General features: G+C 42.0%; 2 protein-coding genes across 14 annotated transcripts in view; both read left to right on the top strand.

The window, feature by feature from the left end:
* The window catches only part of CCDC191 (coiled-coil domain containing 191), a 113691-nt gene extending 89626 nt beyond the window's left edge, over positions 1-24065 (top strand). For 8 of the 13 annotated variants that reach the window (XM_089331671.1, XM_089331670.1, XM_051819025.3 and 5 more), the window contains 4 exons: positions 13738-13881; positions 15854-16006; positions 16601-16746; positions 22519-24065. In XM_089331671.1, coding sequence (XP_089187797.1) covers positions 13738-13881; positions 15854-16006; positions 16601-16746; positions 22519-22663 — 588 coding nt within the window. In that variant the 3' untranslated portion in view covers positions 22664-24065. The remainder of the gene's footprint in view (positions 1-13737; positions 13882-15853; positions 16007-16600; positions 16747-22518) is intronic. The other 5 variants (XR_016233094.1, XR_016233093.1, XR_016233091.1 and 2 more) reach the window with 4 other exon arrangements.
* On the top strand, positions 23511-24065 carry LOC100347165 (large ribosomal subunit protein eL34). The gene has a single exon (XM_051819035.3). The coding sequence runs from the start codon at positions 23511-23513 to the stop codon at positions 23862-23864; it is 354 nt and encodes a 117-aa protein (XP_051674995.3). The 3' UTR covers positions 23865-24065.
* Positions 24066-24680: the final 615 nt, after the last annotated feature.

The following is a 24680-nucleotide window of genomic DNA, read 5'->3' as shown; positions in this document are numbered from 1 at the left end:
TGGAACAAACATGACATGAACCAGCACTCATATGAGCTACTGGTGTTACCAGCCCCTTGTGGTATATTTCTAAGGCAGATATTGTAATGCCTACAGCTTTGTTTTTGCTCAGGACTGCTTTGGCTATCTGGGAGTCTTTTGTAATGTCATACAAATTTTAGGAGTTTTTTTTCTGTATCTGTCAAGAATTCATTACATTATTTATTTATTTGAGAGGTAGTTACAGACAGTGAGAGGGAGAGGAGACAGAGAGAAAGGTCTTACTTCTGCTGGTTCACTCCCTAAATGGCCATGACTGCGAGAGCTGTGCCAATCCAAAGCCAGGAGCTAGGAACCTCCTCCAGGTCTCCCACGTGGGTGCAGGGGCCTAAGCACTTGGGCCATCTTCCACTGCTTTCCCAGGCCATAGTAGAGAGCTGGATCGGAAGAGGAACAGCCAGTACTAGAACCGGTGTCTATATGGGATATCAACGCCACAGGCAGAGGATTAACCTGCTGCTGCCACAGCTCTGGCCCTCACTGTATTTTGATAGGAATCACATTTAATAGGTAGATAGGCCGGCGCTATGGCACAGTGGGTTAATGCCTGGCCTGAAGCGCCAGCATCCCATATGGCGCCGGTTCTAGTCCCGGCTGCTCTTCTTTTGATCCAGCTCTCTGCTGTGGCCTGGGAAAGCAGTAAAGGATAGCCCAAGTCCTTGGGCCCCTGCACCCACGTGGAAGACCCAGAGGAGGCTCCTGGCACCTGGCTTAGGATTGGCGCTGCTCCAGCTGTTGCAGCCATCTGGGGAGTGAACCAGCAGATGGAAGACCTCTCTCTCTGTGTCTCTATCTCTCTCTGTAACTCTACCTGTCAAATAAATAAAATAAATCTTTTTAAAAAATGTAGATAGTTTTGGGTAATATGGACATTTTAACAATATTCTTTCTATTCATGAACATGGAGTGTCTTTCTACTTTTGTGTATCCACTTCAATTTCTCTCAAGTATTTTATAATTTTCATTGTAAAAATACTCATTTTCTTTGTTAAATTTATTCCTAGGTAAATTTTTGTAGCTAATGGGAATGGGATTACTAGTTAAAATTTCTTACTCTGGAATTTCACTATTGGGAGCATAAAAAAGCTACTGACTTTCTATATTGACATTGTATCCTGCAACCTTACTAAATTGTTTATCAGTTCTAACAGTTTTTTGGTGGAGCCTTTAGATTTTTCTCTATATAAAATCATTTCATCTGCAGATGGGGATAATTTGACCTCCTCCATTCCTGTCTGGATGCCTAAATTGTCCAAATTAAGAATTCCAATACTATATTGAGTAAGAGTGATGAAAGACTTGTCTTCTTCCTGATCTTACAGGAAATAATTTCAGCTTTTTTTCCATTCAGTATGTTGTAGGTTGTATGTGAATTATATAGCCTTTATTGTGTCAAAGTACATTTTATCTATTCCAGATGTTTTAAAGTTTTTTGTTTGAAATCAGGAAGTGATGTTGAATTTTATGAGTTGCTTTTTCTGCATCTATTGATATGATCATGAGGCTTTTACCCTTCATTCTGCTGATATGATATATTATGTTTCTTGGTTTGTGCATTTGGAATCATGTTTGCATCCCTGGAATAAATTATGCTTGGTCAAGGTATATGATCCTTTTTTTTTTTTACAAAGCTATTACTTAATAAATAAAAATTTCATAGGTACAGCTTTAGGAATATAGCGATTCTTCCCCCCATACCCGCCCTCCCACACCCACTCCAATCCCAACTCCTACTCCCTCTCCCATCCCATTCTTCATTAAGATTCATTTTAAATTATCTTTATATACAGAAGACCAACTCTATACTAAGTAAAGACTTCAACAGTTTGCACCCACACAGACACACAAAGTATAAAGTACTGTTTGAAGACAAGTTTTACCGTTAATTCTCATAGTACAACTCATTAAGGACAGAGGTCCTATATGGGGAGTAAGGGCACAGTGACTCCCGTTGTTGATTTAACAATTGACACTCTTACTTATGATGTCAGTGATCACTGAGGCTCTTATCATGATGCCAAGGCTATGGAAGCCTTCTGAGTCCACAAACTCCGTCAGTATTTAGACAGGGCCATAATTAAAGTGGAAGTTCTCTCCTCCCTTCAGAGAAAAGTACCTCCTCCTTTGATGGCCCCTTCTTTCCAGTGGGATCTCATTCACAGAGATCTTTCATGTAGATCATTTTTTGCAACAGTGTCTTGGCTTTTCATGCCTGAAATGCTCTCATGGGCTTTTCAGCCGGATCCAAACGCGTTGAGTGCTGATTCTGAGGTCAGAGTGCTGTTTAGGGCATTTGTCATTCCATGAGTCTGCTGTGTGGCCTGCTTCCTATGTTGGATCATTCTCTCCTTTTTAATTCTATCTATTGTTATGGGACACTTGGTCTTATTTATGTGATTCCTTTGGCACTTATTCCAATCTATATAATCAGTTTCACAATTAAAATGATCACTTGAACATGTAAGGTGGCATTAGTACCACACTCCTTAATGGGATTTGGAGTCCCATGGCAAGTTTTTAGCTTTACTCTTAAGGTTAAGTCCATAGGAACAGGTGCCAAATTGTACATCTCCTCCCTCTCTTATCCCCACTCTTATTTTTTACTGGGATCTATTTTTTTTTTTTAAAGATTTTATTTATTTATTTATTTATTTATTTATTTTTTTATAGGCAGAGTGGACAGTGAGAGAGAGAGACAGAGAGAGAAAGGTCTTCCTTTGCCGTTGGTTCACCCTCCAATGGCCGCCGCTGTAGCCGGCGCACCGCGCTGATCCGATGGCAGGAGCCAGGATCCAGGTGCTTTTCCTGGTCTCCCATGGGGTGCAGGGCCCAAGCACCTGGGCCATCCTCCACTGCACTCCCTGGCCATAGCAGAGAGCTGGCCTGGAAGAGGGGCAACCGGGACAGAATCCGGCGCCCCGACCGGGACTAGAACCCGGTGTGCCGGCGCCGCAAGGTGGAGGATTAGCCTATTGAGCCACGGCGCCGGCTCCTGGGATCTATTTTTAATTGGATTTAAATACCTATGACTAATTCTGTGTTAAGTAGAGTTCAACAAATGGTATTAAGTAGAAAAAGAGAATAATAAAAATAAAATAAAATAAAATAATAAACTCTTCCTTGACAGTCAAGACAAAGGCTGATCAAGTCATTGCTTCTTATAGTGTCATTTCACTTCTACAGGTTTCCTTTTAGGTGCTATGTAGTTGTCAAATATCAGGGAGAACATATGATATTTGTCTCTTTGGGATTAGCTTATTTCACTAAGTATGATGATTTCCAGATTCATCAATTTTGTTGCAAATGACTGGATTTTTCTTTTTTTTTTAACCGCTGTGTAGTATTCCATAGAGTACATATCCCATAATTTCTTTATCCAGTCTTCCATTGACGGGCAATTTAGGTTGATTCCATGTGTTAGCTATTGTGAATTGAGCTTCAATAAACATGGAAGTGCAGATGACTCTCTTACTTGCCAATTTCATTTCCCTTGGATAAATTCTGAGGAGTGGGATGGCTGGGTCATATGGTAGGACTATATTCAGATTTCTGAGGCATCCCCAAACTGTCTTCCATAGTGGTATCACCAGTGTGCCTTCCCACCAACACTAGATTGGGGTACCTTTTTCCCCATATCCTTGCCAGCATTTGTTGTTTGCTGATTTCTGTATAAAAGCTGTTCTAACTGGGATTAGGTGAAACCTCATTGTGGTTTTGATTGGCATTTCCCTGATTGCTAGTGATTCTGAACATTTTTTCATGTGTCTGTTGGCCATTTGGATTTCCTCTTTTGAAAAATTTCTGTTAAAGTCCTTGGCCCATCTTTTAAGTGGGTTGTTTGGTTGTTGTGGAGTTTCTTAATCTTTTTGTAGATTCTAGTTATTAATCCTTTATCCGTTGCATAGTTTGCAAATAATTTATCCCATTCTGTCAGTCACCTCTTCACTTTCCTGTTTCCTTTGCTGTACAGAAACTTCTCAATTTGAAGCAATTCCATTTGTTAATTTTGGCTTTGGCTGCCTGTGCCTTTAGGGTCTTTTCAAAGAAGTCTTTGCCTGTGCCAGTGTCTTGCAGGATTTCTCCAATGTTCTCTAATAATTTGATGGTGTCAGATAGTAGATTTAGATCTTTTTTTTTTTTTTTTTTGGTATGTCTATAGTTTTTATTTTTTTTCTCTTTTTTTAAACTTTATTTAATAAATATAAATTTCCAAAGTACAGCTTATGGATTACAATGGCTTCCCCCCCATAACGTCCCTCCCACCCGCAACCCTCCCCTTTCCCACTCCCTCTCCCCTTCCATTCACTTCAAGATTCATTTTCAATTATCTTTATATTCAGAAGATCAATTGAATATATATTAAGTAAATATTTCAACAGTTTGCACCCACACAGAAACACAAAGTGTAAAGTACTGTTTGAGTACTAGTTATAGCATTAATTCACATTGTATAACACATTAAGGACAGAGATCCTACATGGGGAGTAAGTGCACAGTGACTCCTGTGTTGATTTTTATGGCATCAGTAATCACCTGAGGCTCTTGTCATGAGTTGCCAAGGCTATGGAAGCCTTTTGAGTTTGCCAACTCCAATCTTATTTAGATAAGGTCATAGTCAAAGTGGAAGTTCTCTCCTCCCTTCAGAGAAAGGTACCTCCTTCTTTGATGGCCCATTCTTTCCACTGGGATCTCACTTGCAGAGATCTTTCATTTAGGTCTTTTTTTTCTTTTTTTTGCCAGAGTGTCTTGGCTTTCCATGCCTGAAATACTCTCATGGGCTCTTCAGCCAGATCCAAATGCCTTAAGGGCTGATTCTGAGGCCAGAGTGCTGGTTAAGATATCTGCCATTCTGTGTGTTTGCTGTGCACCCCACTTCCCATGTTGGATCATTCTCTCCTTTTTAATTCTATCAGTTAGTATTAGCAGACACTAGTCTTGTTTATGTGATCCCTTTAACTCTTAATCCTATCATTATGATCAATTGTGAACTGAAACTGATCATTTTGATCATACAACCCAGCCATCCCACTCCTTGGAATTTACCCAAAGGAAATTAAAGGCAAATAAAAGAGCTGTTTGCAACTTAATGTTTATTGCAGCTCAACTCACAATAGCTAAGACCTGGAATCAACCTAAATGCCCATCAACAGGAGACTGGATAAAGAAATTATGGGACATGTACTCTATAGAATACTATACAGCAGTAAAAAAAAAATGAAATCTGGTCATTTGCAACAAAATGGAGGAATCTGGAACACATCACGCTGAGTGAATTAAGCCAGTCCCAAAGGGACAAATATCATATGTTCTCCCTGATCGGTGACAACTAACCGAGCACCAAAAAGGAAACCTGTTGAAGTGAAATGGACACTATGAGAAACAGTACCTGATCAGCCCTTGTCCTGACTGTTGATGAACAACTTAATACTTTAGCCCTTTTTGTATTTTTTTGTTCTACTTATTACTATTGGTTGAACTCTAATTAACACACAATTATTCTTAGTCATTTAAATTTAACTGAAAAATGATCCCTGTTAAATATAAGAGTAGTCTATCCATCTGTTTTTGTACCAGTACCATGCTGTTTTGATTATAACTGCCCTGTAGTATGTCTTTTTTTTTTATTATTTGACAGGTAGAGTTATAGACAGTGAGAGAGAGACAAAGTATGCCTTTCTTTTTTAAGATTTATTTATTTATTTACTTGAAACTCAGAGTTACAGAGAGGAGAGGCAGAGAGAGAGAGAGAGAGAGAGAGAGAGAGAGAGAGAGGTCTTCCATCTGCTGGTTCACTCCCCAATTGGCTGCAACAGCCAGAGCTGAGCCAATCCGCAGCCAGGAGCCAGGAGCTTCTTCCAGATCTCCTACAAGGGTGCAGGGGTCCAAGGACTTGAGCCATCTTTTACTGCTTTCCCAGGCCATAGCAAAGAGCTGGATTGAAAGTTGAGCAGCCAGGTCTTGAATCAGCACCCATATGGGATGCCAGCGCTTCAGGCCAGGGCATTAACCCACTGTGCCACAGTGCCAGCCCCATGTAGTATGTCTTGAAATCTGATATTATGATGCCTCCAGCTTTCCTTTTGTTGTATAAAATTGCTTTAGCTACTCTAGGTCTCTCGAGCCTCCAGAGCCTCCATATGAATTTCAGCATCATTTTTTCTAGATCTGAGAAGAACATTGGTAATTTCATTGGTATTGCATTGAATCTGTAAACTGCCTTTGGAAGAATGGACATTTTGATGATATTGAGTCTTCCAGTCAATGAACATGGAAGATTTTTCCATTTTTTGTATCTTCTTCTGTTTCTTTAATGTTTTGTAATTTTCGTCATAGAGACTTTTGACATCCTTGGTTGAAATTTTTCCAAGATAATGTTTTTTTTTCGTAACTGCTATGAATGGGATTGATCTTAGAAGTTCTTTCTCAGCTGTGACATCGTCTGTGTACACAAAGGCTGTTGATTCTTGTGTATTGACTTTTTATCCTGCTACTTTACTAAACTCTTCTATGAGTTCCAATAGTCTCCTAGTGGAGTCTTTTGGATCCCCTGTATATAGAATCATGTCATCTGAAAATAGGGATAGTTTGACTTCCTCCTTCCCAATTTGTATTCCTTTGATTTCTCTTTCTTGTCTAATGGCTGTGGCTAAAACTTCCAGGACCACCTTGAATAACAATAGTGAGAGTGGGCATCCCTGTCTGGTACTGGATCTCAGTGAGAATCTTCCAACTTTTCCCCATTCAGTATGATGCTGGCCAGTGCCTTGGGCTGCTTGGGTCTGGTCTCGTCTCACTTTCCAACCCTGGTGCGTAGGCTTTTGGCTGCTGGAGTCCTGAGCCGTGGGCACCCATGCTCTCATATAGGTTCACTGTGTCCCTCTAAGTTCAGTAGTTTGCTGTTTTCCACCTAATTCCTCCCTGAGACTACACTCTTCACTATTTTTAAACTATCTTCTCCTGGGCTGGGGCAGTAAGCTCCCTCCCTGCTCTACCATCTTGGAACCTGGTATATGATCCTTTGAATGTGCTTCTGAATTTTGTTTCTTACTATTTTGTTGAAGATTTTTGCATTTATGTTCCTCAGGGATATTGGCCTATTGTTTTCTTTTTTAAACTTTTTAAATGATTTATTTTTATTTCTATTTTTTTTAAAGATTTATTTGTTTATTTGAAAGGCAGAGCTACAGAGAGGAAGAGGCAGAGAGAGAGTTCTTCCATCCTAGAGTTCACTCCCCAAATGGCCACAGCGGCCAGAGCTGCACCGATCTGAAGGCTGGAGCCAGGAGCTTCTTCTGGGTCTCCCACACGGGTGCAGGGGCCCAAGCCCTTGGGCCATCTTCTGTTTTCCCAGGCCATAGCAGAGAGCTAAATCAGAAGTGGAGCAGCTAGGACTAGAACCAGCACCCATATGGAATGCCAGCACTACAGGCAGCAGCTTTACCCATTATGCCACACCGCCAGCTTTTTTCTTTCATTTGTTTTGTTTTGCTTTGTTTTTGTTTGACAGGCAGAGTGGATAGTGAGAGAGAGAGACAGAGAGAAAGGTCTTCCTTTTTCTGTTGGTTCACCCTCCAATGGCCGCCACAGCCAGCGCGTTGCGGTCGGCGCACCGCGCTGATCCAAAGCCAGGAGCCAGGTGCTTATCCTGGTATCCCATGTGGGTGCAGGGCCCAAGGACTTGGGCCATCCTCCACTGCCTTCCCGGGCCACAGCACAGAGCTGGACAGGAAGATGAGCGACCGAGACAGAATCCAGAGCCCAGGCCAGGACTAGAACCTGGTGTGCTGGTGCTGCAGGCGGAGGATTAGCCTATTGAGCCGCGGCACCGGCCCCTTCTCTTTCTTTAAAAGGCAGAGTTACAGAAAAAGAAAGAGAGAGTGAGAGATAGATCTTTCATGTGCTCGTTCACTCCCCCAGTGGCCACAACAGCCAGGGCTGGGCCAGGCTGAAGCTAGGAGCTTCATCTGAGTCTCTGATGTAGATGATAGGGGATTTCTCAGATAACTGTTATTGATTTTTTTAAATTAATGAATTTATTTATTTGAAAGAGTTACAGAGAAAGAGGGAAAGAGAGAGGGAGAGAGATCTTCCATCTGCTAGTTCATTCCCCAGATGGCTGCAAATCCAGGGCTGGTCCAAGATGAAGCCAGGAGCCAAGAGCTTCATGCAGATCTTCTATGTGAGTAGGAGGGTCCCACGTGGAGACGTGGGCCATCCTCAACTACTTTCCCAGATACATTAGCAGGGAGCTGGATCAGAAGTAGTGCAGCAGGGACTTGAACAGGTGTCCCAAATGGCATGCTGGTGTCATAGGCGGTGGCTTCACCAGCTATACCACAGTACTGGCCTCTGTTATTGCTTTTTAGTTAGACTTCATTATGCTATAAGAATGCACACTGTGTACCTGTAAAAGTCTTGTTTTACAGTACAGAGTTTATCTTGGTGATAGTCCCATGTGTACTTGAGAAGTCTTTTATGCTGTTGCTGATATGCTCTATAAATATCGATTATGTCATATTATTTGTGTTATTCTGGTCATTTGTATTCTGGCCGATTTTGTGCCTACTTGTTCAATCAGTTGTTGTGAGAGGAATGTTGATTTTTATGACTAAAATTGTGCATTTATTTGCTTCTCCTTTCATATCTGTTTTTGCCTCATGTATCTTGAAATAGGTGGTATATGTTTAGAAAAGACATATATTTAAGTCTTGTAAAATTGAATTTTTTGTAGACATCATATAACTATGTCTAGATTTAGTATCCAATCAGATAAGCTCTGTCTTTAACAGATATGTTATGTTTATGCCATTACTTTTAAAGTGATTATCAGTATAACTGGATTAAAATCTATCATTTTACCAGCTTTTTTCTACCTGTTGTATTTGTTCTTTGTCAACCTTTTGTTCCACCTACCTTCTCTGGTTTTAATTGAAGTATCTTTATGATTCTATTTTATCTCCTTCATAGAGTTGTTATTTATACATCTTTTAAAAATATTTTCAGTAGTTGACCTAATGTTTACATTTTTAAAATAACCTCCTTTCACATCTAAAGAATATTATTAACACTTGACACAAAGTTAAAGAACCTTGCATCAGTATATTTCCATATCCTTCTCCCGTCCCTTTGTCATTGTTGTGATATAGGTCATTCTATACTATGCTTTGTACTATAAATGCCCATACCTTGTTAATGTCACTGCTTTAAACAGCTAATTTTCTTCTAGTAGAATTAGAAATAAGACAATTACAGTTTACCCTAATTTCTTTAATTTTTATAAGAACTTTATGTTAAAGGCAGAGTTAGAAAGAGGAAGAGACAGGGAGAGAGATCTTCCATCTGATGGTTCACTCCCCAAGTAGCCACAATGGCCAGGGTTGAGCCAAGCCGAAGCCAGAAGCTTCATCTGGGTCTCCCCTGTGGTGGCAGGAGCCCAATATTTGAGCCTCCACCACTGCTTTTCTCAGACCATTAGCAGGAAGCTGGATCAGAAGTGGGGCAGCTAGGACATGAACTGGTAGCATCCTATATGGGATGCCAGCTGTGGAGGAGGGAGCTTAACCTGCTACGCCACAACACTGGCCCCAAACAACTTTTTAAAATTTATTTCTGAGACGCAGACAAGCATAGAGGGAAACAGAGATAGACAAGAGAGATTTCCATCCACTGTTCTCTCCTTGAAATATCTACAGTAGCTGGGGATGGTCCAGGCTGAAGGCAGGAGCCCAGAACTCAATCTAGGTCCCAAACATAGCTGATAGAGACCTAACTACTTGAGCCACTAAACTGCCTCCCAGGCTGAGCATTAGCAAGAAGCTGAATAGGAAGCAGAACCAGAATTCGAATATGCATTCTGATATGGGATACAGACATTGCTCCATTGCTCCAATCTTCTGCCTCCATTTCTCTAATTTCTAATGCTCTTCATTCATTGCATAGATCTGTGTTTTTAAATTATATCGGAGCAGCTGAGACATGAACCCATATTCTGTTCCATTGGTCTGTCGATCTGTTTTGTATCAATAGCAGGCTGTTTTGATTATAACTATCCTGTAGTATGTATTCAAATCTGGCATTGTGATGTCTCTGCCTTTGTTTTTGTTTTTATAAGATTGCTGTGGCTATTTGGGGTCTCCTGTGTTTCCATATCAATTTCAGCATCATTTTGTGTTACATGTGCTCCTACAGTTCTCAATTGTGCTGATTTTTACCATCTTTTCTCTTTCCCTTCAATAGTTATGCATCCCTTTATCCTATCTCAAGTTGCCTGATTCCTCAGTTGTTTCATCTAGCAATTGAAGACCCTCCTCATTTCCTTTACTGTGTGCATTTGATTTCAAGCATTTTTATTTTGAATCTGTCTTAAAGTTTTATATCTCTGCCAAAATTACTTATCTGATCTTGAATGATATCTACCTTTTCCATTAGAGCATCTAACATTATTATCATAAGTTGTTTAAAATTCCCTGATAGTTGCAACATCTTTGTCATTTCTGAGTCTTGTGAGGATTGTTTTAGTTTTTCATAGTATTTACTTTTTGTCTTTCTTCTCTGTTGTTGAAAGCCAACCATGTTCAGAACAATCGAAATTGAGGTAAATGGGCCTTTAGTGTAGATATTTATGTTAATCTAGCTGGGAATTAGACTATGTTTGAAGTTTGTTGTTACCATGGTTACCACTGTTGAGGTTTGTTGTTGCTATGGGCACCAGAGATTTAGATTTCCTCTCCTGACTTTGTTCTTGTCTAGCCTTTTGGTATTGGACCTTTCCTTCGTGCTAGTCCCCTGAGAGGCTCTGTCTCCTACAGTTCTCCCAGCTATAATCTACTGCTGTTATTATTGGAGGATTGTGCAAGTGTGGTGGTAGGTTTGGATGAGGGATAAGTATTCTCTGTTTTGAGTAAGTTTCCACCTTTGGAGTGCATAGCATTGCACACTCACAAAAAATGTGTGTCTCTGCTTTAGGGGTAGAGCATTTTCCCTGCCCTGCATTCCCTTCTTTCAGCTGTGGCAGGTACCCACCCTTATTTCAGTTTGTGACCTTAAAGCCTTTTTCTCTGGAGAATAAACCCTTCTACCTTCACTTATGATAGGGAGTCTTACTAGTTCAGACGCCCACATCACATACCACAGTGCCAGATTTTGAGTCCCAGATCTGCTCCTAATTGCAGCTTCCTGTTAATGAGCATCCTGGGAGGCGGTAAGAGATGGCTCTTGTTGGGTCTCTATCACCATATGGGAGAATCAGATTGAGTTCCTGTCTCCCAGATTTGACCTGGCCCAGCCCTGGTTGTTAAGGGCATTTGAAGAGTGAACCAGCAGATGGGAGTGTTCTGCTTCCCAACTAACTAACTAAATAAATAATTTTTTTTAAAAAAAGTTGTTTGAACATGTGTGTAAAGTTCAGGGAACTTAACATCTGCAGCACTCACAAGGATCTGTTTTACTAAATGAGTTTCCTGTTTTCATTTGCTCATATATTTACAAATTTTATGTCTTCCGAGGTATCTAGGTATATGTTTTTCCTGTTTAAAAGGAACGAGGACAAAGTAACTGAGTTTACATAAATTGATTATGCATTGTGACAAGATAAAAACTGCTAAATGCTGCTGTCGATTACTTAAGGATTATTTGATAGTAAAACTGCTACCTTTTTTTCTACTCTCTTGCGGTTTTATCTCCAAGTGCTTCACTCTGCATTTCTATGTAAGCAGACAAAAATACAGCTCAGTTTAAACTGCCTTAACCAATCAGAAACCACCAACTAACCTCTATCTATAGACTTTCCAGTGGAATAATCCAAAGATCCTAAAAAGATCCTAAAAAGGCCTTACCCTCAGTGCTCTTCAGAGGAGCCATGAACTGTATGTAGTCCAGGGCCCCCTGAATCATGTATTGCTGTCTCCTCAAACTTTTTATGATTTATAAAGATCGGGGGTGTTGAATGGTCGGTCAGTTCCCTGATGCAGAGCTTGTTCAGCATTGCCCTCAGGTGGGCCTGTGGTCCCTAAGGGAGGATGATGTGAGCAGATTTTCATTTGCTGCTGCTCCTCAACTGCAGCCGGAACCATGGTGAGAACTCTGTATTCTCCCCGACCTTCTTGGTGAAAGCCTGGTGGGGTTCCTAGACCAAGAGCCTGCGAAAGGGTGGGAACCCATGCCTGTGATCCCCAGGAGATCTTCTCTTCTCACATTGGTCCACTCAGTCTCCAGCAGCTCACCAAAATTTCAGTTGTCTGACTGGTTCACATGGTGTCAGTAGCTTTTGTTAAGTAAGCAAATGCTTGGATCTCCCAGAAGGTGTCCATATCCCCAAATTTGAGGATAACTTCAGGTCTCTGATCAGTTCACAGGAACTCATTAATTTTCGGTCTGTCCAGCTTTTTTTCTTGTTGGAAATAAATCTTAGATGAGAAATACATTATTGGGAAAGAGATTATTTTGCTTCTCTGACCATACCAATTGCAAGAACTTTAGTCCACAGCAATAGATGCAGAGATTTTGAAATTATGAGAAATAAAGAAACAGAAACCCAAATTAAATGTCTTTGTATTTATAATGCATAGCTGATGACTGTGAAGGAAGTCTGTAGGCTTTGCTTTTGCTTTTCTTTCATAGCAGGCATCACTATTTCACCTTTACCATAGGCTATTTTCATTAAAAAAAAAAAAAGAAAAAAAGAAACTATGCTATCTGCAGAGTATACCATTACCTGCCTGTCACCTTTCTTAGGCTCACCTCTCGGGGTGCCTTTCCTCTTTGAGGGGCACTGGGTATGTTTTTGTCAGCTCATCACTGGAGATCGTTCATCTTTCTCCTGAGCAGAGGGAAGGCGGCTTAATGATCATCAAATACTTTTTCCTAACCTCTGAACTTACTGTTCATCACTTAAAAAAATGCTCAGTAGTAAGAACACTCATCTAGACTTTTTTTTTTTTTTTTTTTTTTTTTTTTTGACAGGCAGAGTGGACAGTGAGAGAGAGAAACAGAGAGAAAGGTCTTCCTTTGCCGTTGGTTCACCCTCCAATGGCCGCCGCGGCTGGCGCACTGCGGCCTGTGCACTCCGCTGATCCGATGGCAGGAGCCAGGTACTTATGCTGGTCTCCCATGGAGTGCAGGGCCCAAGTACTTGGGCCATCCTCCACTGCACTTCCAGGCCACAGCAGAGAGCTGGCCTGGAAGAGGGGCAACCGGGACAGAATCCGGCGCCCTGACCGGGACTAGAACCTGGTGTGCCGGCGCCGCAAGGCGGAGGATTAGCCTAGTGAGCCACAGCGGCCGGCATCTAGACTTTTAATGGAGTATTTTTTTTAATTTGAACAGGATTATTAAATATAAATATCTACCCCAGTTTCAATGAAGAAGCTGCACTGTTTGGTTTTCAATAATAATGGAAAAAATCCCAATTGCTCTCCTAACTAGATGTTTTACTTTTTAATATATCGAGAAGTAAATCATTTCTGTGAGCAATATTGATTAAACCCAAGAATATGCAGAGCCCTAATTCTTGTAAGGCTCATAAACCAACCTTTCCTGATCCTCTCAGCAGAATTTGTTTTTTAAATTCCAGAGCTCAGTTATGATTAACACACTGTTTAATGATTACATATTCAAATTAAATGGCACTTTTGTTGAAATGAAATTCATTGTTTTTTTTTTTTTTGGTTATGGCATTTTTACTTCATTCTTTTTTTCCAGAAAGAGCTAGAGAAGCAGAAGAGAATTAAGAGGAACCAACAGCTGGAAGCAATAGCCCAAGCACATTACAAAAAGGTCTTGCTAACCAAAAAAGGTCTAGAGCCTTGGAAGAGACTGAGAATGCAAAGCAAACAAAATGTCCAGGTGCAGTACCATACCATTAACTCCCTGCATACACACCTCCCACCCTACCCCATTAGAAAAGGAACTTTTTAAAAATAAAGTATGCATGCTTTGAGGGAAATCAGGTGATTTAAAAGCCAGAAAGATAAATAAATCAAGTGTTTATATTCCTTTGTTTTAGATAAGAAGTTAGGTTGGTCTTAGGTACAGAAAGATTTTTGTAATTTAACAGATTAGAAAAAACTATAGTAAATTTTTGATTAGAGATCTCCAAGGTAAGATTAGAATAGAGACATCTTTTAACTTTAGCAGAGTTTAAGAAAGAGGAAAAAAAATAGTACCATAATGGTCAGGTTTCTGCTGTGATAAAGTTTCATAACAAACAACTCCAAAAATAGCAGTGGTTTACAACTCAAGTATTTCTTTCTCATCGAGGTCTGTGGCCAAGTTGTGAATTAGGTTCAGGTTTCTCTCCATGTCTCATTCTGGTGCTAGGAGCTACTCAAGGCATGCTTTTTGCCTGACAACTGTCAGAGGCACAAAAGGCCAAACCAAACTATGTAAACTCATGAATCTTCTGCTTGCAAAATGTCCCCTAAATTCCACTGGCCAAAGCAAACCATAGGGCCAAGCTCAAGGTAATTGAAGAGAGAAGGTATTCCACTGGGAAGCACTCTGCAATCACATGGCAAAGGATGCGGGTATATAATTCTGTTAGCTAGAACAGTAATCTACCCTGCTGCACAGAGAAACAAAATCAAACTCGACTGAAATTTTGGGAATTTCCTTAACAGATGTGTCCAGTGCAAAGAACTGGGCTTTCTTCTAACTGATCAAAAAGTTCAGAGTAGATAAAATGTTGTTTTGTCTTTTGATCTCAGGCTATGATGAGTCAGGAACAGGCAGAAGTCTCAGGTGCCACAGAGACCTCTGTTGGTGGTCATTTTGTCCAATAAGCATGACTGCCAAGAAATTGACTTGGAGTGATCACATTCTCAGTGCTCAGTGGCTAGACCAGGCTTAGAAAACTGAGTAATTTTCTGGAGAGAGCTGAAGATTCTCTTCAAAGAATACAAAATTTACTTTTTAAGGCCTATAAACTCTGAATTTTATGTTTATTTTGATAGAATAACATCTGAGCCTTTTAAATTGGTAAGAAATTAAATTATTCATGTTATCTTTGTTTGTTTAATAGGCAGAGTTACAGAGGTGGGGAGGTGAGAGACAGAGAGAGGGATATCTTCTATCCACTGGTTCCCTTCCTAAATGGCCACAGTGGCCGGAGCTGGGTTGATCTGAAGCCAGGAGCTTCTTCCATGTCTCTCACATGGGTACAGGAGCCCAAGTACTTGGGCCATCTTCTGCTGCTTTCCCAGGTGCATTGGTAGGGAGCTGGATTGGAAGTGAAGCAGCCAGGACTTCAAAGGGTGCCCATATGGGATCCTGGTCCTGAAGGCAGCAGCTTTACGTGCTGCGCCACAGCTCTGGCCCCGTGTCATGTTATTTTTCTATCAATGGTTTTTGTGGTTTATTGATAATGTCTAAATGTCAATTCTAGAGACAGCTCATTCTATAAACCTAATGGAAAAGTATTGGCATTTCCTCAATTAGACAGTGGGTAAGTACATAATAAAGAGAGATGTATTATGGACTTGCCATCCAAGCTCTGGAGAACAAACTGAGAAGGGTGCCAGCTACCCCTCCCTAACTCAAGAGGAAGTGAGGGGTGGCTTCGGAGGCGGTTTATTCCATGTCCATAGCCTGCCAGTCACTGTGGTCTTCAGGCAGTAGCCACTAAAGGCCATGCGTGTTGTGAATTTATAACCTGCATGTTATAGGATCAGTAGTCACAGCATTTAGGAAATTAGGCTGCATGTACCTTAAGATTATTCTGTTCTAGTAATTGCCTGCGTGTGGTGATATGTTTCCATAAATGATTTATGATTTAAAATCCAAAGAATAATTTCCTTTTCTCATTTAAAAACCTGTCCAGGTAGCAGAGGAACATCACCGTTTGGCCCTTCAGAAGAAATGCCTACTGGCCTGGTTGCAAAGTAGTCAGGAAAGTCTGGCTAAGAAGACGGCCCAGGCTGATGAATTTTATTCCCGTATATTGTTGAGGAGAGTCATTGGGAGCTGGCTCTGGGTAAGGCCACGGGAGGAGCACTCCAGATACATCTCAACTGGTCAGTCCTAGCAAGAAAACGACATGCAGTCCACAGTATCCATGGTCATTAAGACGTTTTCAGGAACAATACATTCAGTCCAGTTCACTGCATTGAAATTAATTTGAAGATGTCAAATCAGTTTTTTGTTCTCACAACAATGTGTGTGAAATGTAATATATAAGGGTACTTCAAAAAGTTCATGGAAAATAGAATTTAAAAATGTTTATTTTGGTGTGACTAATTTTGAACTCCATGCATGGTTTTTTCTTAATATACATTTCCATCAACTTTTTGAAGAGCCCTCCCATCATTACCTCAGTTTTTGCTCCATACTCATGATTATCTCAGTGTTGAGGTAATTTTATTAGAAAGCTACTTCCTCACTCTTGTAACTATTTTTGTTACTATTTTCCTAATACATTATGGAATATATTATCTTGACCACCACGTGAGACTTTTCTCTCTATCCCTCTAGTGTTCTTGATTCTGTTGTTTCTGTTCGAAGTCTCTCATTTGTACTGTTTATTAGCACTAATTCTTTGTCTCACTTTCCTCCATGTCCTCATCTGCAGTACCTGAATGATCTGGAAGAAGAAGTAAGAAAACTTTGTGTACATTTCCTTCAGAAGAAGATTTTCAGGGCCTGGCTTAGCATGGTTAGGGAGGCAAAGAGCGATTCCCAGAGCAAGCATGAGATTGCGGCACAACATAGTGACAGGTGAGGTTCCGAACCCTAAGGAAATTCCCTCCCTAAACAATTGCTTTGGTCTCCTCCTGCAGTGTGTCTGAAAAGATGAGGGGGAAGCCAGAGGCACAAGGTGTTCAGAGACAGCTGGCAGGGGTGGGAGTTCCGGCCTATCCACTGACACGTGGGAGATGGCAAGATAGTAAACCCCCATGTTTAAATGAAAAGCAGCACAAGAATGGTGATGCTAACAATTTTATTATAACATATTGTTACAACTATTTGGTTTTTATGGTTATTGATCTTTTTCTGTACCTAATTTATGAATTAAACTTTATCATAGGTATGTGTGGATTGGAAACAACAGTATTTATAGGGTTGGGTACTATCTGCAGTTTCAGGCCTCTCCAGTGGAGTACTGGAGCATACTGCTGCTCCCTCCCACTCACAGGGTCCTCCTACAGGTAAACCACTCTCCTGACCTGTATGATGAACACTTTATTGCTTTTCTTTTTACTTTTATCTCCTAAGTATGCAGTCTTCAGCATTTTAGTTTACTTTTGCCTGGTTTGGAACTTCATATATATGGAATCATACTCAGTGCCATATTAATATTTAAGATACATTTTTTAAAGATTTATTTGAAAGGCAGAATTGCAGAGAGAGAAAGGGAGGGAGGGAGACACAGGGAGAGAGAGAAAGAGAGAGAGAAAGATCTTCCATCTACTGGTTCACTCCCCAAATAGCTACAATATCCAAGGCTGGGCCAGGCTGAAGCCTGGATCCAGGAGCTTCCTCCAGGTCTCCCACATGGATGGCAGGGGCTCAAGGACTTGGGCCATCTGCTGCTGCTTTCCCATGCACATTAACAGAAAGCTGAATCAGAAGTGGGACAGCCAGGTCTCCAACCAGTGCGCATATGGGATGCCATTGCCACAGGTGGTGGCTTAACCCACTGTGTCACAATGCTGGCCCCCATAAAATACATTTATATGTTTTTTTTGTTTTGTTTTGTTTTTTGACAGGCAGAGTGGACAGTGAGAGAGAGACAGAAAGGTCTTCCTTTTTTGCCGTTGGTTCACCCTCCAATGGCCGCCGCGGCCGGCGCACTGCTCTGATCCGATGGCAGGAGCCAGGTGCTTCTCCTGGTCTCCCATGGGGTGCAGGGCCCAAGTACTTGGGCCATCCTCCACTGCACTCCCGGGCCACAGCAGAGAGCTGGCCTGGAAGAGGGGCAACCGGGACAGAATCCGGCGCCCCAACCAGGACTAGAACCCGGTGTGCCGGCGCCGCAAGGTGGAGGATTAGCCTAGTGAGCCGCGGCACCGTCTTATATGTTTCTTAATCCAAAATCTTTAAGAAATAAGATATTTCACACAAGCAAGCTTTTCTTTGTTTTCTAATTTTAAGCATATTGCACAGGAATGTTATAAGTTTCATTGTACACTTTTCTTTGAAAGTAAACAAATATACATGTTTTTGGTGATTTGGTGTCACTCTTTGTGAGCGTGAGTTAATGTTACAGATGTATGCAGTGATGCCTTTGGGTTCTAAGGTGTAAAGACCTGTACAGGTAGCTAATTACATCTTTTCTCATTACTGATTCATTTTGTTGTTTTGTTTCCATTTGTGTGTGCGTGTATTTGTGCGCCCATGTTCACGCCCATGTTCACATGTATCTCCATTCTTTTTAATAGTTTTCCCTCTCTTGTAACCACTAGGGTACCCCCCTCCAGAAAAATCTGCTCATCCTTGTTTAATTTACAGGTGCTAGAACTCAGTTGATTGTGGAGCAGGTAGTTAGCCTGGTAGTACAGATGCCCGCATCTCACACTGGAATACCTGGGTTCACTTCCCAGCTCTGACTCCTGCCTCCAGCTCTCCAAGAATGCGGAACTTGGGATGCAGAGTGATTGCTCCAGTAATTGGGTTCCTACCACCTACATGGATAGCTGGATTGCATTCCATGCTCCCAGCTTTGGCCCTGGGCTCCTCCTGGCCATTTAAGGCATTTGGGGAGTGAGCCTGAAGATAGCGGGGAACTCTTTCTCTCCCTCTCATATAAATAAAGAGGAAGTTGATTATAATTTTATCTAAATTAATATAAATAGGCAGTGAGGGTATTCAAAGGGCTTGCCTTTGACTAAAATGCCTGAGCTTTAGAGCTCGAAGTTAAAGACTCAGTCCCTGTGTCACAGTGGGCAGACCACCTTTAAAGACTCAGTCCCTGTGTCACAGTGGGCAGACCACCTTTTGAAGCCCCCTCACTCCTAAATTAGGGTAACAACAGAACCTGTTTTATGGGTTGTGGTGAAGACCAACAAGGCAATACAGGAACGCTCTTCAGGCACTGCTGGGCCCCAAATAGTAGCTAATATGGTTTAGCTTAACAGTTATTAAACACCCGTCTTACCTGTGTTTTACTTTCTTTCTGTTTCTCAGCTGCCCAATGCAGACTATGAGATTCATTTCGATCTATCATACAAACTGTCTCATCCCATCACAGTATAACCCGGGGCAGGGGACAGGTGGCATGGTTTCCATTTTCAGGAAACTCATTCAGGGTTTGAAGTTATGAAATAACATGCAACCAACAACAAATGAATTCTCAGTTGTGTCTACTTGCTATAAAAGCATTGCTTTGACTTCATCTTTCCTCCCTTTGTTCCTTGTTCTCCATGTTCCACCCCACTGGCCTTTCTGTAATGCTCCTCAGACAAAGCTCACCTCTACTTCAGAGCTTGCCCACGACCTCTTAGTCCATTCACCTTGCTCTCAAATGTCACCTCCCTGATCACCTTCCCCCATCACTGCCTCTCCATTAACCTTCACAGCACTGAAGACTCTGACAGTATACAGTTCACTGTTGACTTGGTGATTGTCTGGCGCTCCCAATAGAGTGGCTGTGCCACCTCCTGCTGGCTACTGTGCCCTCAGTGCGTGACATGCTTAGTACACGGTGTGCAGTAAATATTTAAATGACTGAACAGATGGATTTTATTGCAGGGCTGACTCTAATGTTTAAAGTAGCAGGCCTTTTAAAATGAACTTTAATATATTTTTAAAAGCTGATATTCAGCAAATGGGAATTTAGCAGTTAAGATGCCCATGTCCCAGAGCAGGCTTTGTGGTGTCACCTGGGATGCCCACATCCCATATCAGAGTGCCTGGTTCAAGTCCCGGCTGCTGCATGGTTCCAATCCAGATTCTTACTGATGCGCCTGGGAGGCAGCAGATGATGGCCCAAGAACTTGGGTTCCTGCCACTTTTAAGAGAGACTTAGACGGAGTTCCCACCTCCTGACTTTGGCCTCAGCCCAGCCCCAGCCATTAAGGGCATTTGGGAAGTGAACCAGAAGATGGGAGTTCTGTCTGTCCCTTTTTCTATCTCCCAAATAATTTTTTTAAAACTTTAATTGATATTGAATATTCTTCATTTTATGTGAATGAAAGAATACTATACCTAAGAGCTATGGGTGAAAGAGAAAGCAGTAAAGACATCTGTTGCTCTTAGGCCTGATCTTTAAACTGAAATAACATCAAGAAAGATGATAAACTAATATTAGGTTTAATTTTACAAATCTATACAACTTCTAGATAATACCTGGTATTTATACATGGTGGGACTAATAGATGTCACCAGGCCATGGTCTCTTTTTTATCAGCAATTATTTTGCAGTTCTACCTCAGAGTTCAGCTACATACTGGTCCAGTTTGTCTCAGCTGAGTAGGTACTTCTTATATTTTCAATACTGTCTTGTCACTGTGGTCCCTAGCCACAATCCCAACATGAAATAGGAGGTGATGAAAGTCACAGAGCTGCATCCCATAAAATGAACACAAGTGTATCACATACAACTTTACACAAAACGTCAAGGAGCTTCTGGACCCTAAGTCAAGGCCCTTATCTTGGTACCTTAAGTCATGATCACTGTACATACACCTATACATAATAATATGGTCCCTAGCTCTCATAATTTAGTAGAAAGCATAATAGATTAGAAATAGAAGCACTAAACCAGTAATTATGACCAGGTGTTTTGGGAGTTCAGGAGGTGAGGTAAATGCAAGTGAGGATAATCTAGGACAGCTTCCCCCTCCTGGGAGCAGAGCATTTCAGTGAGGGTAGACTGCAGGAGCTAAAGTATTGAAGTCAGAAGGTGGGAGTGGAGAGGGGGATGGCACTGTAGTGTAGGTTAAGCCTCCACCTTCAGTGCAGCATCCCATATAGGCACTGATTCAAGTCCCGGCTGGTCCACTTCTGACCAGCTCCCTACTAATGCACCTGGGAAAGCAACAGAGCATGGCCCAAGTCCTCAGGCCACTGCACCCACGTGGGAGACCCAGAAGCAGCTCCTGGCTGTAGCCTGGCCCAGCTCTAGCTGTTACAGCCATTTGGGCAGTGAACCAACAGATGGAAGATCTCTCTCTCTGTCTCTCCTTCTCTCTCTTTGTATCTCTGCCTTTCAAATGAATAAATAAATCTTTTTAAAAAAGAAAGAAAAAAGATGGAGTGTAGCCCGGAGAGAACAGATATGCCTACCCGGTAAGAGGAACAGACAGGATCCAGGATGGGGAATGGACCCCAGAGCCGAGCACAGGAAGCAGTGAGTGGTGCACTGAGTGAGTGAAAGAAGACAGCAACAAAGCAGTTCTACTACTTGGAGGCTTTTTTTTACAAGCAGTACTTCCCACAACAAAAACCAACAGTAACAAAAACACCAGACAGCCAACAGCCATAAAATTAAGAAGTGGGATGCACTGCTAGGCTTCATTAAAGGGTTAAAAGGCCGGAACAAATCCCATTTCTGCCTCTAGTTATTAAAAATATAAACTGAACTACTGTGCCCTTTGGTTTCAGCAATGTAGCTCTCCTGCTATATCAATCCTCGCCTGCGCCGCACTGTCTTGGCCCGTCTGTCTTCACTCCAGCCCTGTCCTCCCCAGGAGAGCCTTCAGAGCTGCTGCTCACTCCAAGACTGGGCAGCAGCAAGCCGCCCTCTTCCACAGCTCCCTCCTTGTGTGCCTGCTGCACCTTCTTTGCTCTGAGGCCTGTGGCTGCCCTTGCCAGGGTCGCTGGCCCAGGCTGCGCTAAGATCAGCGGAGCAGGTGTCATGGCCTGCACTTTCACAGGCTATAGGGGCAGCTGCTCACACAGCAGCCCTCACGAAGAGTTTCCCTGACCACCTGGTCAAAACATGAAAACAATCAAAAAATAAAAATACCCTATCAGTTACTCTGCACCCTTTTCAATGCTGTTTTTCTTTCTTTCTTTTTTTTTTTTTTAAGATTTATTTGAAAGTCAGAGTTACACAGAGAGAGGAGAGGCAGAGAGAGAGAGAGAGAGAGAGAGAGAGAGAGAGAGAGAGAGAGATTGGTATTCCATCGGATCGTTCACTCCCCAATGGGCTGCAACAGCTGGAGCAGCGCCGATCTGAAGCCAGGAGCTTCTTCCGGGTCTCCCACACCGGTGCAGGGGCCCAAGCACCTGTGCCAGCCGCCTCTGCTTTCCCAGGCCATAGCAGAGAGCTGGATCGGAAGAGGAGCAACCGGAACTAGAACCAGCACTTGTATGGGATGCTGGCATTTCAGGCCAGGGCTTTAACCTGCTGCACTACAGCGCTGGCCCCACCACTGTTTTTTCCTCATGGTATTTCACACTGCCTGAACCCCAGCTGTGATTTCCACACCTTTTATATAATGTTTTATTCATGTAGAATCATTTTTATCAAGTGTTTAAGGTCATTCGGATGTAGAATAAACTTCTTCATAGTATTTCAATTTTTTTCACTCTTTATTTTTAAAGGAGGATTCTCTGGCTCATGTTTCAGACATGGAAGAAGTCTGCAAAATTTATGAAAGAGGAAAGACTGAAAGAAGAGAGGCGAGAGCAACTCCGTAGAAGGGTAGCTGAAATTCTTCCAGACTTCCAGATGCCACCGGCACTGTGATCGCTGCGCGTCACAGCGACCAGGTACCAGCCCTGGAGAAAGCGAAGTCTTTGGTGTGCCAGTGAACACGGACCAGTGCAGCGCTCAGGGCGGCGATCTCAGGGGGCCCCGAGTGCACGCTCCTGTCATCGCTGCCCGTATACACGCCCTCGGATCAGAGGAATGATCTGAGAATCTGTACTTCCTCCTTTTGATTTCTCCCAGACTGCCAGTCATTCACTCGAACACTCAGCACTGTGGCGTTATCCAAAGGAACAGGTAAGAGCTCCACGGTTCAAATGGATTCTATTCTCGTGTATTTTTCGCAGAGTAAGCTTAAAAAAGGGACAGGTGTATGCGTGCCTGATCCTGGGAAGGAAAGTATGTTGCTTAAAGGGCGATGTCAACAAATGCGACTTTAATTAAATGGAATTCAGTGGTGCATGCTTAGAAAAGAAGGCGTGGCTGGCTTTCTCGTACCTGAGCAGCAGTGCCAGCCAACCTATCCTCTGTTGAGCACCCCACGCCTCTGAAAGGTGCCCTACAATTCAGAGAAATTGGGGCGCCAAGGATCCTCTTTCTTCAGTGTGTGTTGATAAGCATGCAGGAAATTCCGGAAGCGAATTCTCTATCAAAGACAATCCAGCAACTCAATAAAATGTCTGCTCCTATTTCTAATTGCAACCTCTAAATAATCCTAGCAGTTTGTCTTCCAGTATTCAGTTTGATCTAGATACGGAGATGCTTATCTTAAATCCAAAGAATGGTTTCATCTTTAAGGGGCTGTAAATGCTGGTAACGGTATTCTCTCAGAAAATTATCTGCTAGAGTTCTTCCTCTTCCGGGACGGTGCTTAGAGGCAGCCACAATGGTCCAGCGTTTGACGTACCGCCGGGGGCTCTCCTACAATACAGCCTCCAACAAAACCAGACTGTCCCGAACTCCTGGTAACAGAATTGTTTACCTTTATACTAAGAAGGTTGGGAAGGCACCCAAATTTGCATGTGGTGTGTGCCCAGGCAGACTTCGTGGGGTTCGTGCTGTGAGACCTAAAGTCCTGATGAGATTGTCTAAAACCAAAAAACACGTCAGCAGGGCTTATGGTGGTTCCATGTGTGCTAAATGTGTCCGTGACAGGATCAAGCGTGCTTTCCTTATCGAGGAGCAGAAAATTGTTGTGAAAGTGTTGAAGGCACAAGCACAGAGTCAGAAAGCTAAATAAAAACATGAAACTTTCAAGTAATTAAAAATCAAAAAAAAAAATTATCTGCTAGAAAAAAGTTTTCTTCATTATAACATATGTTTATTGTAACACACTCAAGTAGTCCATAAATGCATATGATAAAATGAGAAAGCCCCCTGCAGTCCTGAGGTAACTGCTACTATTTGGTACAGCTGGCGAAATAAAACTGGGGCTTCTTCACATTGACTGTTACTGTCTCATCCTTTCGAAAGAGCTATCTAGTCATGCCGCCTGCAAAATGACTTAGATCCTCTTTCCATGGACGCTGTGTGAGGATCGACACAGCACAGCTCTGAGTACACTACCACATCCTTGTCCCCACACATCTCTTCCTTTAATATGATCCTGCAGAAGTCATCTAAAAAGAGGCTTTTTCTTTTTAATGCTGGAGGCCACCAAAGAAAACAGAACTAAAAGGAACTCAATCTCTTTCCATCTAACTCAACTATCTGTCCATACCTAGCAGTGGTACAGTTAGATGCTGGATACTGGCTGATACGAACACTCAGAAACCAAATTCCAACTTCATTTTAATATCAAGCCTATCAATAAAGAAGGATAAATTCCTTAAATGAATACACCAGGCCTAAACAGGTGCCATAAAGCTTAAGTGTTCTTTTCCTTTTGCCTGATATCAAGTACCAACTAGAAATTTAGTCTTTAGCAGTCCATATTCTGATTTGGCCAGTGAGGCTTCCTACCTACGTATAGAACCTTCTAAAGAGATAAAAGGAAGATTATTTTGATGTTGTTTCTTGCTGGACCATGATGAAGATTGAAATGTTACTGTTAACT

This window comes from Oryctolagus cuniculus, chromosome 4, assembly GCF_051225735.1.
Source record: "Oryctolagus cuniculus isolate XC-2025 breed Fujian yellow rabbit chromosome 4, ASM5122573v1, whole genome shotgun sequence".
Lineage (NCBI taxonomy): Eukaryota > Metazoa > Chordata > Mammalia > Lagomorpha > Leporidae > Oryctolagus > Oryctolagus cuniculus.
Note: the sequence above shows the minus strand (reverse complement) of the source record. Positions and strands in the feature narration are given on the sequence as shown.

Bases quoted from the DNA above. Each gene is read 5' to 3' on its own strand.
- LOC100347165 (XM_051819035.3), top strand. From the start codon at position 23,511: ATGGTCCAGCGTTTGACGTACCGCCGGGGGCTCTCCTACAATACAGCC.